At 59.2% G+C, this 15,650-nt stretch overlaps 1 protein-coding gene across 2 annotated transcripts in view; it reads right to left on the bottom strand.

Moving 5' to 3' along the window:
- Positions 1 to 14,533, bottom strand: part of PLXND1 (plexin D1) — a 51,539-nt gene extending 37,006 nt beyond the window's left edge. The window contains exon 1 of one of the 2 annotated variants that reach the window (XM_032262383.1): positions 13,052 to 14,533. In XM_032262383.1, the coding sequence (XP_032118274.1) occupies positions 13,052 to 14,359 (1,308 nt within the window). In that variant the 5' untranslated portion in view covers positions 14,360 to 14,533. The remainder of the gene's footprint in view (positions 1 to 13,051) is intronic. The other variant, XM_032262384.1, reaches the window with a different exon arrangement.
- Positions 14,534 to 15,650: the final 1,117 nt, after the last annotated feature.

The raw sequence follows: 15,650 nt of genomic DNA, 5'->3' as shown, positions 1-15,650 counted from the left end.
GAAAAGGTGGACCAGGTGCCCAGCTCGGGGTGACCTGTGGGCCAGGGCGGCAGGGAGGAGGGGAGCTTACTGGGAGCCTGGCTCCCCACCCCCTTCTCGCCTGCCGGCCCTGACTTTCACAAGCCATTAATTCTGCACCGAAGGAATTTTCTAAAAAGCCTTTCCCCCAGCTTTTTCTTTCCTTTATCCTAAAAGTAAAATTAAAAAAAAAATTTTAAAGGAGAAGTAAAGGCGTCGGCTGCTCAGAATGATCTGTGCTCCGAGGAGGAAGCTGATTCCGCAGCTGCCAGGGGAAATCACAAGGCAAACCTGCTCAAAAACGGAAGCCCAGCCTGGTGGGAAGTGCCGCCCCTGCTGAGGGAGGGGGCTGCAGGCAGTGGGAGGGGGACAGGGGACTTGGGGCTGGCCTCAGCTGAACTCAGTCTCCAGGGACAGTTAGCCTCACAGGCCCAAAATATCCCCCACCCCAGCACCGTCCTTGTTCAAGGCTAATGAGCATGAGTCTTTCAAAACTCAAGCTCTCCTGAGAGCAGGGCAGGCTTGACTACCTCAGCAGCGCCTTCCGAGCCACAGGGCCATCCTTCTCCCACACAAAGCTGGTCAGATCCTTCCCACCTACAACCCAGCTCCCAGCTGTCCTCAGGATCAAGCCCCAGCTCTCCAGCCTCGCATTCAAGGCCTCGTGCCCCGGCTCCACCAGGTCCCGGGCCTCGGGTCTCGCTCCTCCCTCTGCCCCACCTGCTGCGCCCACCACATCAGCCTCCGCAGGTCCTGAAAAGTGCCCACACCTGAGGCCCGGGGCACTTGCACCATTGTAAATATTGGCCCCTCAGCAGCCAATGCCTAACCCACGCCTCTGAGCCATTCATATTCCCCTTGGCACTTCAGCTCCCCCGTGTCTGGACTCATGCTGTTCCCTCTCCAGGCATGCCCAGACGGCAAGTTTTCAAGATGTGGCTCAGCTCCCTGACTCCTGTGATGTCGGCACCGTGCTGGTCACCACTTCCACACTGCCCATGGTAGCAGATGTACGAGATTCTCCAGGGTGGAGGCTATGCTCTGGAGGGAATGTTTGCAAAAGAAGGGAACCTAATTTTTATTAAAGTGTGAATAACTGTATTCAGCTGCTTTCTCTCTTAAGTCGAGGGATTGAGAGCAACTCGGCCATGCTGTGTGCTGGAGAACAAGGGAAATGTCCAAGTCAACCGTATGCCTATTCATCGTGTAGTAACAAAGAGAGGCAGGTGGCCGGGCGCAGTGGCTCCCGCCTGTAATCTCAGCACTTTGGGAGGCCGAGGCGGGTGGATCACGAGGTCAGGAGTTCAAGACCAGCCTGGCCAAGATGGTGAAATGCAGTCTCTACTAAAAATACAAAAATTAGCCCGGCATGGGGTCAGGTGCCTATCATCCCAACTACCTGGGAGGCTGAGGCAGAGAATTGCCTGAATCTGGGAGGCGGAGGCTGCAGTGAGCCAAGATCGCGGCACTGCACTCTAGCCTGGGTGACAGAGAAAGATTCCATCTCAAAAAAAAAAAAGGTAGGGGGGAGGTAGATATTGAGGCCCAGGCAACACTGGCTGCTAGCTTTGGTTCCTATAAGAGCCTCACTGTATTCCTCTCTCACACGGGATGAGCAACCACTGCTGATCTCGGCCCTGCTTTGAGGGCAGGATGCCCCCTCCCCCTCCAGCTGGCTCTCTCGAGGGGCCGAAGCTCAGCTCTGCACTCTCCCATTAAAACTCTGACATATTGATTTTACTAGCAGCTGTAATTGCGTTGACTTTCTCTCCCCAGGAAGCCAGTTGGAAGGAGAGCTTCAAGAGCCCGGCTTCTCAGGCCTCAGATCCTGCCACAGACCCACCGCAGGTGGCACCCTGGAAAGGATGCGGCATTAACAGTGGGCGCTGCGGCAGGCTGCATAGTCCAGCGGTTCCGTCCCAGGTACAGACTACCCGGCTACTGAACCGGCTGTGGAGGCTTTGCGCTTGAGAAGTGAGGGCACCTTCCTGCCTCAAGTGTTTGATTATTTATGATCCTGGGAAAGTCAGGTGTCCTTGCCGCAGAGCTGAAATTGGCCGTAGAGCTGAAAGCACATGATCATTTTGGGGCATTAAGACTGCAGGGTGGGCCAGGCACACCATGGCTCACACCTGTAATCCCAGCACTTTGGGAGGCAGAGACGGAAGAACTGCCTGAAGCCTGGAGGTCAAGGCTACAGTGAGCTATAATTTCACCACTGCACTTCAGTCTGGGTGACAGAGACCCTGTCTCGAAAAAATTAAAAGACTGCAAGGTGGCCGCAGCTCACTACACCCTGGTGGGGGGCTGGGCTGTCTGGACCCCCCAGCTCCTCCCAAAGCTGGGCTCCTTCCCATTCATCCTTCACGGCAGCCAAAGAGCTTTTAAAACTGCAAAGCACTCGATGCAACGTGGGCTCCTGGAAAAGAAAGCAGACGTTCGCCGAGTGAAGTCTGGAGTTTAGCTGGGAGTAAAGAACAAATGTTGGCTTCTTAGTTTTGACAAATGTACCACGGTAATGGGAAGATGTTAGCAATGGGAGAAACTAGGGGACGGGTATGCAGGAACTGTCTGTGCTATCTTTGTAACTTTCCTGAAAATCTAAAATTATTCCAAAGTAAAAAGTTGATTTTGCAAAAGAAAAAAAAAAAAAAAAAAAACACAAAGCAGGTCACACACCCTGTGCAGCTCAACACCTCCCCATGGCTCCCTAGTGTTGTCAACACAAACCCAAACTTTACTCCTGGGCCCTTGAAGCCCCACTCAATCTGGCCCTGACCTCTGTGGCCTCTCAGCCCCGGCCCCGCCAACTCCTCATTCAGCTTGGACAGCGCAGGTAGGGCCAGTCCTCCTAGGCTTCCCTGAGTGGAGCCCATGTGGCAGGGCTCAGTGGTGGCCCACAGAAGCCAGAACTGTGTCCAGTCTCAGTCCAGCAGCCCAGCTGCACGCAGCCAGGCCCGAGTAAGGAGCCGCACTGTGACTCCCAGACCCAGCTCCTTCCACTTCAGCACGTGCTGCCTCTCAGGACACTGTGCAAGCCGACACCTCCACTGAGGGTAAACTGAGGCATGGAAAGAGCCTCGGGCCCACTGTGTGCCAACCCTGGGAGGGACAGGACGGACTCAGTCGTGGGTGGCCTCTGGCAGCGGCCCTCATGCCAGGGAGGAAACCGCCTGCTGCTGAGAAAGGAAATGCCAGCACCTTCCAGGGGTGACCAAGAGTCTCCCTGGAGGGGCCAGGGGGAAAAAATGGCCAGCCAGGCCTAGCACCATGGTCAGGAGGCCTGGCCTTAGCCACAGAGGAAAGCAGCCTGGAGGAGCATGTTGGGGAAACCAAGGCACAGAGGCGCGCAGAGGCTTCAGACAAATGGCAAAGGACACAGCAGCTCTGGTAGACCCTTCAGGGAGGCCTGCCTTGGCTTCCCTGATCCCTAGGGAGGAGATGGGACATCCAGCTCCAGGGCTCTGAGGTCATCCATGCCAACTGGGCGCCATCTGGAAGGGCTGGAACCAGCCAGCCAGGCCGTCCTGAGGGCCACTACATAGCCTGGCCACGATCTGCCCACCCACCCCAAACAGGCATGGCCTGGAAGAACAAGCCCCAGGCTTAGGTCACAGGCCTGGGTGGTTTAAGGACCTACTGTGTGCATACTACAGCTACTGGAGGTGCCTTACAGACCCTGGGGGTGTTGTGCGCACGTGCGCGCGCGCGCGCACACACACACACACACACACACACACACACACACACACACACACTTGCTGTATACCCATTTTACAGATGAGAAAACTGAGGCTCCTGAAAAGGAGGTCTCACAGCTCTTACCTCTCTGTGGGATGCTCCATCCCCTCTGAACCTCGGCCTACTCATCTGTAAAATGTGACAGAAACTGCACCCACCACTTGGTGTTTATGGAAGGACTGAGCTCACAGGAGCCTTCAATGCTAAGCAATGTAGGTGATCAATAAATGTTCCCAATTAGCTATGCAGGCCATGGAGCAGAAGCTTGGGAGCTCCTGAGGACAGGGACTAGCCACTCCGCCGCTTCCTGAAGTCAACGCATCTGAGGCTGAATTGGCCATGCCGTCCCCACCAAGGACGCAATGGTGGGAGCTCCAGCCCCGGCCTGCCCTGCCCTGGCGCCTGGGAACCACCACCACAGTCGCTGACTCAAGCAGCCATTGTTTAGTTAGCTGGACGCGGCCCCCAGACACCCAGCTCCCCCTTCTTGAAGCTGTTTCTCATTCCGGCCCAGCCTGGCCCCATTTCCAGCTCCCCTCCCCCTGAGTCCCAGAGGAGCACAGTGTGGGATGGGCAGCCAGCGGTTCTTCCCTGGCCCAGGGAAAAGGCCTCCCTCCCCCCAGCAGGAGGGGCAGAGTGCGAAGCCAGTCCCTCCAAGCCCTGGACAGTTTCCCTCCCAGCTTCCTCCCCTGAAGGGACTCCAGGCCAGGAGCCGAGAAATAGTTGCCTCTCTGGGGAACACTGGCAGTTCCCTGCTGGGGTTGGGGGGACTTGGAGGTTCAATCTCACACCCTCCTCCCCAGCCCCTGGTCTCCTGGGGGTCCAGCCTATATGCCTGGCTGCAGGCTGCGGTCTGCAGCAGAACCCTACTGGCTGGTCCCAGAGTCATTGCGAGACGGCTGTGGACACAGCCAAGAAGACAGGGCTGCTTGGAGCCTTGCGCAAACATCTCCGCGCTGGATCCCATGTGCTGGGGACACAGAGGTGACAACGGGGCCCTCTCTCCAGAAGCCCACATCCCAGCTCAGAGGCCCAGCCCCAGGATGGGGAGGGACAGTAGCACACAGCTGTGTGCCATCTGTGTTGTGCTGGGCTCTCTTTCTCTATTATGTCATTCAACCCTCATCACACCCTTTAGCTGATGCTACCTTACAGTAAAGGAAACTGAGGCACAGAGAGTTGGAGTGATTTGCCCAAGGGCACACAGCTGGAACAGCCAGATCCAAGCCTCCAGTGCAGGCGGGCCAGCTCCAGATCCCCGCCCTCAACCACAGCCTCCCCACCCGCCACTCTGCCGGGAGCCACCAACCGTTGCCAGGAAATCAGCCGCCTGGAGCTGGAAAAACCCTGGGTTTTGAGCTGGTGAAACTGAGGCCCATCAAGGTGATGGCTATTTCTAGAGGATTCGGTCACCTCAAACACAGATGGTGGGCAGAGGCTGGAGAAGGGCACAGGCGGGGGAATTTGGCCACTTTCCTGGGCCTGGCCTCCACTCCAAGGCCTCTGCCTGCAGCCCCCCCATTATTTACCGATCAGAGCATAAAGTGCTACGTGATTAACGCCCCGCTGGGGCCTCGCCGGGCCTCGTAATGGAGCTGCAAGCTTCCCTCCCCCTCCAGCACATGATTTATCAAGTTTCAGGGTAAAGGACGGTGGGCTGGGCAGGGAGGGCCCCGCTGGCGCTGGTCCCCAGATCTTCACTGCATCCAGTATCAGCCGAGGGGGGCGGAGCAGGAGCCCTGCCACTGGACGCCTGTCTGGGCGGCCTGTTTGGTTCAGCCCTGGCCCAAACATGGCCTTAGGAAAGAAGAAAACAGCTGCACTGTGGTGGGGGCAGCCAGGATCCAAGTCCACGTGGCTGGCACTTGGAGACTTTCTGGGCCTGTCCCCATGCGGAACCGGCTGGTTTCCATGGCAATCCCCACATGGCTGTCAGAGCTGGAGAGACCCTCAGGAGTCACCTGGTCCAGCCAGTGGGGGCTCCGGGTGAGCACCTCCAGCTCCAGATCCTACCAGCACCTGGCAGGGCCAATGCAGACCAGCAGCCACAGGGTCCCTTCCAGAACCAGATCCACCATGTCTCTCCATTCCCCAAAGCCCTGCTGGCTCCCCACAGCCCACAGGACAGCATCCAAGTCCTTAGCCTGCAGGCAAGGCCCGGCACACTCTCAGCTTCCCCTGGCCTGCTACCGAAGCCTCATTCCAACATCTCCGAGCTTTTGCCCTGCCATGTTTCTGCCTGGAATGCCTTCCCCAGTCCCATCTGTCAAGTGCTGCACTAACCTCCCCTCCTCCGGGAAGCCCTCCCACACTCCTCTGATGAGCTGGTCAGCGTGTGGTTCCTGTTTGCTATCATGACCTCCTCCCTCGACATTCTGAGGGCTTCTGGAGTGGGTCCAATTTGTCTCTTTTGGGGTCTGTCCTGTAATAAGCTGAGCCTCCTCCCATACTCACACACTCCAGAGAGCCCCCGCACCTGGAGCTTGGACAGGCATGCAATGTTACCGAGGAGGTGCTGGCCTCTGGTGTGTGAGGGTGGAGGCAGCGGCAGGCCTGGTAGCAGGAGTCCATACCGGGAGGGTCATCCCAACCCCAGCCCAGGACCATGCTGGGCACTGGGGCTGGGCAGCTCTGCAGGCCACCCTGAAAGGCCCTCACTGCTTCCCACAGGGGCCCTGGCGGGGGCAGAAGTTCCCTGGGTCTCAGTTTCCTCACCTTTAAAATGGGCCCATTCACCCCTTCCCACACCCTCTGGCTCACACTCCTTCAAAGTTTTTAGAGGAATAAGGGATCACAGGCGCTGCAGCCAGAAGCCTGCTCCACCTGGAGCACCAGGGTCACACACCACGGTGTGACCTCAGGCAAGTCGCTTAACCCTTCTGGGCCTCTGTTTCCATTCCATAGACTGGGGATAACACTCATTTCATTCAGCTTCTGGGACGATTAAAAGATACATAAAGTGCTCTGCAAAGGGCCAACACAGAGCAAGCAACAGTGACAGTAATGATGACATGACCGGCAGTCCTGGTGTCAGGGGAAGGCTTCCTCGCCACTCCATGGCCCAACTCCGAGAACAGAGGCCCAGGAAGGGGACGGGACCGCTCTCTCCCGGGGGTCCTGCCCTCCTGCTCCTGTCGTCCCAGCACATGCCACGTGTCTTTGTTCACGGCAGCAACCAGGACATGGAACCCAGCTGGCTTCTTTAGTCTCCACGGAGACCATCAGTCACGGGTGGGTAAAGCGGACTTGCAGAGGGCATTTTTGCAGGGGTCAATGCAGAGTGGCCCTTGCTGAATGCCACCAGGCCACCCCGGTCTTCCCTGAGGTGAGACTACTTTATAGATCGGGAAATGGAGGCTCTGAGAAGGGATAGGACTTTCCATAGCTAGGAAGGGGCAGAGGCAGGATTTGAATCTGGGAAGTTGGCCCAGGTTCCCGCACTCACCTAGTGCTGTGTGCCTGTCTGGCTTCGGAGGCCTCACTGTGGGCGTGTCCCGGGAGCTGACAGATCCTCCACTCACCCTCCTGGCTGGACTGTCACTCACACTGACCATGGAACCCACCTCTCTCATTTGCACACCAAAAGGGCCAGGGGCTCACTCCTTCCAGAGGCTGATGATCTCATTTTCAGACAAATGCAACTGATGCTTCCCTGCCTACCCTGACTTCCTAAGGAGGCTGGGTCAGCCCCCGCCCCCTACCAGCCTCTGTAAATTCCCCAGCCGGCCTGAGTCACTGCTGTCACAATGGGCCCTGCGTGAATCTCTGTGGCCCAGCCAGAGAGGGAACTACAGAACTCCCCACCACAGAGAGCTCACAGCTCACCAGCCACCTGGACGCGGACTCCTCCGTCTGTCTGTCTGCAGATCCAGACCCCCACGCCCCAGATGCAGGAGCCAGGGCAAGTCACTTCCCTTCTCTGGGCCTCTGTTTCCCCCTCTGTGAGCTGGGGATGATGATGACATTGTCTGCCTGGCCAGGGGAGGGGGCGTGAGGTCAACCATGTAGGTTCTTGCGAAAGGCCTGCAGAGCATGAGCTCGGCGATGGTTTTTATCCGCTCCAGAGAGCCCACAGGGCTCCTGCCCTCCACACAGTGCTGCCCTGGACTCCCCAGCCCGCGCACTAGAGCCCACCCCCTCCATCTCAGCCCCGTGCTGGGGCTGGGAAGGCATTTGACACACCCTCGCTGCGCCCTGGGTCTCACCCACCCCTGCCTGCCTTCAGGCCCTATTTGACCTCATCTCCTCCAAGGTCCTAACCCTCCCTCCTCTGAGCACCCCTGTCCACTGAGGCCAATTTTTTCCAGTGTCTTTTCTCCCTCTTGATACTAATACCTGTACCTGCCATTTCCTGGGCACTACATTTGAGGTTTTATTTTATGTATTTATGTTTTATTACAGGCAGCCTACTAAGCCAGAGTAGGCTGAGAGAGACACCCCTGAGATTTTAATCTACTCACATCCTTGGAGGGAGGCATGAGCCCTGTTTTGCAAACAAAGAATGAGGACCAGAGAGGGTAATTGACCAGCCCTGGGTCACACAGCTTATAGGCAAGAGAGCAGAATTCAGCTGTAGGCCCATGTACCTGGTGATCGAGACATTCTCAGGGCTGGGAGGGATGTCTCCTGGTCCAAGCTCTACCTGTCTCTCCAGGCCAGAGGGTACTGTCAGTGGAACCCCCTCCTAAATCCCGCCAAGTGTCTACTTGCACCCTTGGTCACCGGGCACTCACTCCCAGCCCCCAGTCCAAACCCAAATGTAAAGCCCATCTTGGAAGCTATCTCTCCCTCCGCCCCCACCTGGCATCTCAGCCCCTAAATTGGTGTAAAAAAAAATGCCTTCTTGACGACGTGCACCCACCCACCGCATGCCAGTTTAAAAATGCCTGAGGGTTTTTTTCCACCTTTACTATAAAAAGACACCTTGAAAATGCTGCATTGACATTTGCCTGTCGGTATTCCTTTTGTTTTAAAAATATAAATATTATAGCCATTCATAGGTTGAGGAGGAAGGTTTGGGGAAGGAAGGTAGATTCAGCCTTCCCCACCTTGTTGGGTGACGCTGTGCCTCAGTTTCCCCCATCAGTGGCACTCAACAACTTCCCAACTGGCTTGCACTCCAAACAGGCTGTGATTTGAGGAAAGGGATCCAAGCTACACGCAATGGAGGCTAATTTCTTCACTCAGTTTCTCTCTCAAAATAACTCAACTGGCCCAAATACCTTGAAAACAATCAGGGAAAAACCTGGGGCCTCCTGAGGGCTGCAGGGACCGAGGCTCTCTGCCTCCGGCCTCACACCTCATCGGCTTCTCCTTTTGGGTTCTTGGGAAGAAGGCGGAGGGCTGAGGGCAAGTCCTGCCAGCTGGGAACCCGGAACGTCAGAGGCCATCCTGACCCAGGCTCTGAAGTTGTGGGAGGCTCGAGGGATTCCTGTCAGGGCCCAGGGTTCTTCATGAGACCCTCCAGCAGGAGCGAGGGGCTGGGTTTCCAAAGGCCTGGCTGAGCCACCCCACTTGCCCCACTTGCAGGTCATTTGACGCTGGGGTCCTGACTCACGTGCAGCCCCACCCAGCCACCCAGTGCCAGTTCCAGAGAAATCCCACCAGATGAGACCAGGAGGAAAAGGATTCTAGGCCCCTGGTGCTCCCCAGACCAAACTCATCCTCTTCCCCAGTGGTACCCCGTCAGATGCCCTACCCCATGGGCACCAGCATCTATTCTGTTGCTGATTCTGACTCTGGGCAGCTTTCTGCTCCTCCATCCCGTCACTCCCCATCACTGGGGCTGCGTCCCAGCCCCCAAATCTGTCCAGAGCCCACCTGCCACCCTCTAAGTCCTCAGCACTGCTGCAGACCAGGCCAGCCATGTCTCCAGAGAACAAGGCCGGGACCATCTCCACACTGCCCCCTGGCACCCACCACAGAGCCCGGCATACAGTAACTGCTCAAGAAATATGTGTGACCGAGTGAAGGAATCTCTTCCTGGGAGGCGGCCTCAGCCTCCCAGCCACTCTCCCTGCTCCACTGCTCCTTCTCACCAGCTACCCAGGGACTCTCTAAAAGAGTATTTAGAACTGTAGTCATTGCAAATGTGCGCCAGGTACACAAATGATCTCATTTAATACCCCATCAGCCCTAAGAGGCAGGTATCCATGAGTATTTCCAATCTGCAGGGGGGAGACTCAGGTACCCACTGAGACCACTCCACTCCTCCTGCTAAAACCCTTCACGGCTCCCAGGACCCCAGGATAAAGTCCAGACTCCCCAGGATGGTCTCCCCACACCATCCTAGCCCTCCTGTCATGTGCTTCCCCCTCTACTCGCCTGACCACGAAGACCCCCTCTCGCCCACTCACCCATCCTACCTCCAGGCCTTCGCACAGGCGGCTCCCTCTGCCCCACCCCTTTCCTCTTCTCCAGCCTCACCTGGCTGCCTCCTGCTCCTCTACCCGCTCTGCTGGGCTCCCTCCGCCCTCAGTCTCCCCTGTAGCACACATGGCCTTGTTATCAGTGCCTGGCCACACATCCGCCCTCCTCCGGCTAGGCTGCCTGCCCAGCTCACGAGACTAGAAACAAAGTGAGTTGCCATTGGTTCCCCAGGGCACAGCATCGGGCTGGGCTCGCAATAGGGACTTAGTAAATGTCTATGGAGGTGTCATCGGGGCTAGATGTAGGAGAGGGTGGGGTCTTTACGACTGCAGAACAAGCCAGATTAGGTGACTGCTCTCCAGGACCCAGCAGAGACCTGTGTTAATCACAGCCACTAGAGTGACAACAAGAAGAGCTGCCATCTGCCTGGTGTTTACACTCAGCTGCACTGATCAGTTCATTTAGTCCTTAAAACAATGCTTTGGGATAAGGATTGCTTTTACTGTTCCCACTTCATAGATGAAGAAACTGAGGTCCAGAGAGGTTAAGTTACTTGCCTGCAGTCACACAGCTGGGAAGTGACAAACTGGAACTTGAACCCAAGCAGCCTGATGTGAAGTCTAGGTTCTGAATCCGTCGCTGTGTAGATGGCAACAGCCTGGAGCAAGAATAATGATCCCTCCCCCGACCCTGCCCCTGCTAGAGGCCCAGACCTGGGACTTTGAGCACCTGTGGAAGATAGTGACTTGTGGAGTGGCCTGTGCCCACAGAGGGCATGGGGAAGAGGAGAAGTGTATGAAGAACACAGGGAGGGTGACCAAGGAAGGCCCAAGCTGGAATCTGTGGCCTTGGCCACTCTGTCCTGGGGCTGTGTCCCTGGAGAGGCTCTGTTCCCTTGAGTAGAGAAGCCCCATCCCCACTCAGCTGGGTGAGTCACTGCACTGAGGGACCGTGGGAACCAGAACAGTTCTTGCCAGATGGGGAGGGAACCCTGGGCTGGCCCGAGGAATTGCATAGATCAGCTCACACCAAGAGGCCCGATACAGGGCCTGGAACCACCAGAGGAACGCCTTCAGCACACAGGACACTCTCTCCATTCGGCTTTAGACTTCCCACTGAGACTGCCAGCAGCAAACACAGCTGCTTGGGAGATGAAGCTCTGGGCAGGGATGGTGGTTGAATCAACTATGGCACTGGGCAAGTAGCCCCGACACCCCCTTGGACTATCTGCCCTGCTCACCCACCATGACCTTTACTTTCAGGGTGGCCAGCCGGGTGGTGGGCAGCCATGGGAACCCGACCTCAACCTTGAGAGAAGGAATCTGCATTTTCTCAAAGCTCCAGTGTTGGGCCCGCCCACAGGGGAATGGTTAAACTCATGACATTCTTATCACTGCCACGGAGAAGGGACAGGGTGGGGCCCCACTGAAGGCTCAGGATCACCATGAGAAGGCTGGGTTCTGCATTTTGCTGATGGAGAAGCAGCTTCCTAAGGGAAGGGCAGGCTGTGGGGCTAAAGTGGGCTCCCAGACTCGATGGGTGGAGGGTATAGGAAAGGCCCCAGTGTCATTGTGGAGCCTCATTCCTCAAGGTGAATCATGGCGATCAACTGACCCAGATCCCAAAGCTAATGGGAGGAGCAACCCCTTGCCATGAACTTCCTTTAGGGGAATCACACCAAGTCCCCTCCTACACCCTTGTCATGTCAACACCGAGGCTGATCCCCCCAACATGGCCCCCCTTGCTACTGCCCAACCCAGCCTCAGACACCTGGGCCCCATACCCATCTGGGCCCCTCCTCATTCTCCCTGAGGCCCATGGCCTTCCCATACCCCCAAAACACCGGTTCACATCCCTCCATTCTCCTGGCCCCAGCATCTGCCCACCCCAGCTGCCTGGGACTCCCCCAACACACACACTCTGAGATCCAAGTCCAAAAGGCAGCAAAGGCTGGGCATGAAAAACAGAGATGCTGAGGCCAGACAGGCTGGATTCAAATCCACCTCTGCTAGTGCCCAACTGTGTGAACTTAGCAAGTTACTTGACCTCTCTGCTCCTGTTTCTTCATTTGTAAAATGTGGTAAGAATAGAGCCTACCTGAGAGGGTCGTTCTGAGAACTGAGCATTGTGACATGTGATGCGCCTAGCAGACACTCCACAAGTGCTATTGTTTACCCCAGACCCCCTGGCACATACTAGGTGCTCAGGAAATATCTGCACAATAGGTTAATAAAAGTTCGCCTCAGGCACACACCTGTTTGCCAACCATGCGGCCTCCTCAGAGTACCTTAGTCTACCAAATACCTGCGACCCTGCTACACATGCGCCACCCCCCCACACCTAGCCCTGCCCTGTTGTACCAGTGTCCCTGCAGTACATCTGTCTGCCCTATGCGTCTTCAGGCCCCAGCTTGCTGGCACACAAGTCCATGCACACGCCCCTGTTGCCCCCACACACATCTGCAGGGCCCTAGTGTACACCCATGTGCCTCCTTGCACACTTGCCACACCCATGCACATATCGCCAACATACAATGGTAGCTCTGACAGGCTCATGCAGTGGCTGCGGGGCACACCTTTGGTCAGACATGCAGTCACTTACTGTGCCCTCAGCATGCACCTGTGACCCCCACGTGCATGCCTGGGCTTTATTCGCACCAGGGTACCTTTGGCAACTTGGACCCCTCCCAGTACACCTAGGTATGAGCGCCCATAAGCTGGCAGTCACTTGAGTCCCTGCATGTGCCCACCTGGGCCACATAGGCGCCAGCAGTACCCCTCGGGGGACACCTGTATTCTTGCGTGCACACCTGGGTTCCACTTACATCTGGATCTCTGCGCCCTTCCACCTGTGACCCGCTCGGCGCATGACCCGTCCGGTTCCCGCCCGCGTCCCCACCGCCGCCGCCACCGCCCTGGTGTACCTGGATGTTGAGCTTACGCTCGCAGTCCGGCCCGCTGCCCTGCACCACGTTGTTGAGCACCTCCACCACGTCGGGCTTCGGCTCCACGAAGCAGGCGTTGCGCGCGTCGCGGACCGCGGTTCGCACGTCCTCGAAGCGGAAGGCGCAGAGTGCGGCCGGAGCCGCGCGGACCGCGGAGGACCCCTGGGGCCGCTCGAAGACAGCAAAGAGTCGCTCCCCGGAAGGGAAGACCGACACCAAGCGGCTGTAGAGGTCACCGCGGCCAGCGCCGCCCGCGCACTGCAAGCCCACCTGGACGTAGGACTCAGTGAGCTTCTTGAAGTCACCGCTAGCGCCACCGGGCAGGCAGATGCGCGCCAGCAGGCTCCGCGCCTGGGTCTCCTTGATGCCAGAGCGCGCCTCGCTGTTGAGCGCCAGGTACGCGTAGGACTGTGCACCCGGCGGCGGGTCAGGAGGGTGCACGAAGGCGCTTATGAAGCCCAGCTTGTGCTGCTCCTTGGCGCCCTGCTTGATCTTGAGGATGTTGTCGTCGGAGGGGTTGAGGTTGAAGGAGAAGAGCTTGGCCAGGTCGCCGCCCACGTCCAAGGAGCGGATGGCAATCTCGGGCGTATTCTCAAAGCGGTGGTCCTCCAGGCTGCCGTTGTGCGGGAAGAAGGCGCTGCCGTAGCCGGTGTACGTGGCGCCCACGAGCAGGCGACTGGTCCCCGCGCCCACGGCGGGCGGCAGCACCAGCCCCACGGTGGACGCGTTCGGGTGGTTGGCCGCCACGTTCAGCATGCTGGGGAACACCGTGATGGGCTCGGCCGACGGCGGGGCGGGCGGGAAGCGCACGGCCACGGCCGAGATGTTGCCCCGGCGCCGCAGCTGGCAGAAGCCCTGGTAGATGGACCCGCACACGATCACCAGGTCCTGGCCCGGGTCCAGCTGCAGGATCTTGTTGTAGTTGTCCGTGAGGCGCCGGGGGTGCGGGCACGAGGCGTGCGGCAGCTGCGGGGCGTAACACAGCGGGCTGTCGGACACCGGGCCCAAGGCCGCCTCGGCCTCCAGGCTCAGGTTGGCGCCCGACAGCTGATAGAGGCGATTGACCGCCGCCAGGTACACCGTCCCCGCAGCGCCGTCCAGGGCGAAGTTGTTGGTGGGCGTGGGCGAGGGGAACCGGCGCTGGATCTCCAGGGCGCCGGCCCGCGCCGCCCCCAGGAGCAGCAGCAGCAGCGGCACAGAGCACCGCGGCGGCGTCGGGAACAGCTGGGGGCCGGCGGCGGCGGCCCGGGCGCTAAGGGGTGCGCCGCCCGCGGCGCGAGGAGCCATCCGGGCGTGCGCGGGCTGCGCAGCGCGGCGAGTGCATGGGGCGCGGCGCGGCCGGGAACCCGGAGCCCTGAGGCGAAGGGAGGCGGGGGGCGGGCCCGGGCCGCGAGGCGCTTCCTGCCGGCGCCAGCCGCCCCCGGCCCCGGCGCCCGGGCCCGGCTCAGCCTCGAAGCGCAGCCCGGGGGCGGGGCGGGGGCGGCTCCGCTGCAGACACGCCCTCACTCCCCTCCCCGGCTCCGCCCGCCCCGGGCCCCGCCCCGCCGTCCGCGGGTCCTGCTGCCCGCGCCCTCCGGGACCCGCCCGCGGACCCGGGGTCCCTCCCCGCAGCCGCCGCCGCCGCCGCCGCCGCTCGCTCTCCTCGCTCTTTCCTCCCACTTGGCCACTTGGCCTGCCTCGCTCGCGCTCGTTTTCTCTTTTCCGCCCCCTCTCCCACCCCGTCTCTCTCGCTCTCTGTTCTCTCGGTCTCTGCGTCTCTCTGTCTCAGCCCCCACCCCAAACTCCGCGCGTGCGGCGCTTCTCCCGGTTTTGCCTCTGCTTCTCCTTCTCCCTCCGACTCCGCTTCGCTCTCTGGTCCCTGGCAGCCCCGCCCCCGGCCCTCTCCCGTCTCCTTCTCTCTCCTGCTCCGTTTTTCCGTCCCTGACGCTCGCTCCCTCTCTCCGTGGCTCCTTCGGCCTCCCCCTCGGTCCCTCCGTCCCTCTCCTGGTCCCTCTGAGCGCCCCATCCCTTCTCCCTCTGCCTTCCCGACCCCTGAGTCTCCCCTCCACACTCAGCCTCCCTCCACCCCTTTCTCAGGCACTGTCCGGGCCTTCGCACCCCCAGGGCCAGCCAGTCAGGGCCCCCAGACCCCATCCCCCTAAAAGGGACATATACAAGTGGCAAAGCCAGAGGGACCAGTGCTCAGGGGTCAGACATATAAATGAGGAAAACATGGAGAGAGGAAATAGTTCCGGCGAGTGCCCCACAGGCGCCAGCCAGAGCAAGGCCTTGGTCGTGGAGCCCACAGTTGCCTCCTGTGGAGACTCAGCTGCACCCCCAGTGTGGTGGGCTGCTGCGCCCCCGCCCCTGGTACCCCTACCAGGCACTTTCCCCAACATCCTCCCAGGCTTCTCGGAAGATTAGCCCCACACAGCCCTCCCTGGGCAGGGTCCCTGACCGCAGAAGCAGCAGGTGGGCACTGGCGTCAGGGGCAGGCAGCCATGGCTCCAAGGTCACATCCCTGTGAGGACCGTGCGCCGCGGCTGCCTCACGGGAGTGCTCACAGGGCAGCCAGTGCCAGACACTGTGCCAAGCACTT

The sequence above is a fragment of the Sapajus apella genome, unplaced genomic scaffold (genome assembly GCF_009761245.1).
Source record: "Sapajus apella isolate SASKATOON/1434 unplaced genomic scaffold, GSC_monkey_1.0 scaffold128, whole genome shotgun sequence".
Classification (NCBI taxonomy): Eukaryota; Metazoa; Chordata; class Mammalia; order Primates; family Cebidae; genus Sapajus; species Sapajus apella.
This window is presented reverse-complemented; position numbering and strand designations above follow the sequence as displayed.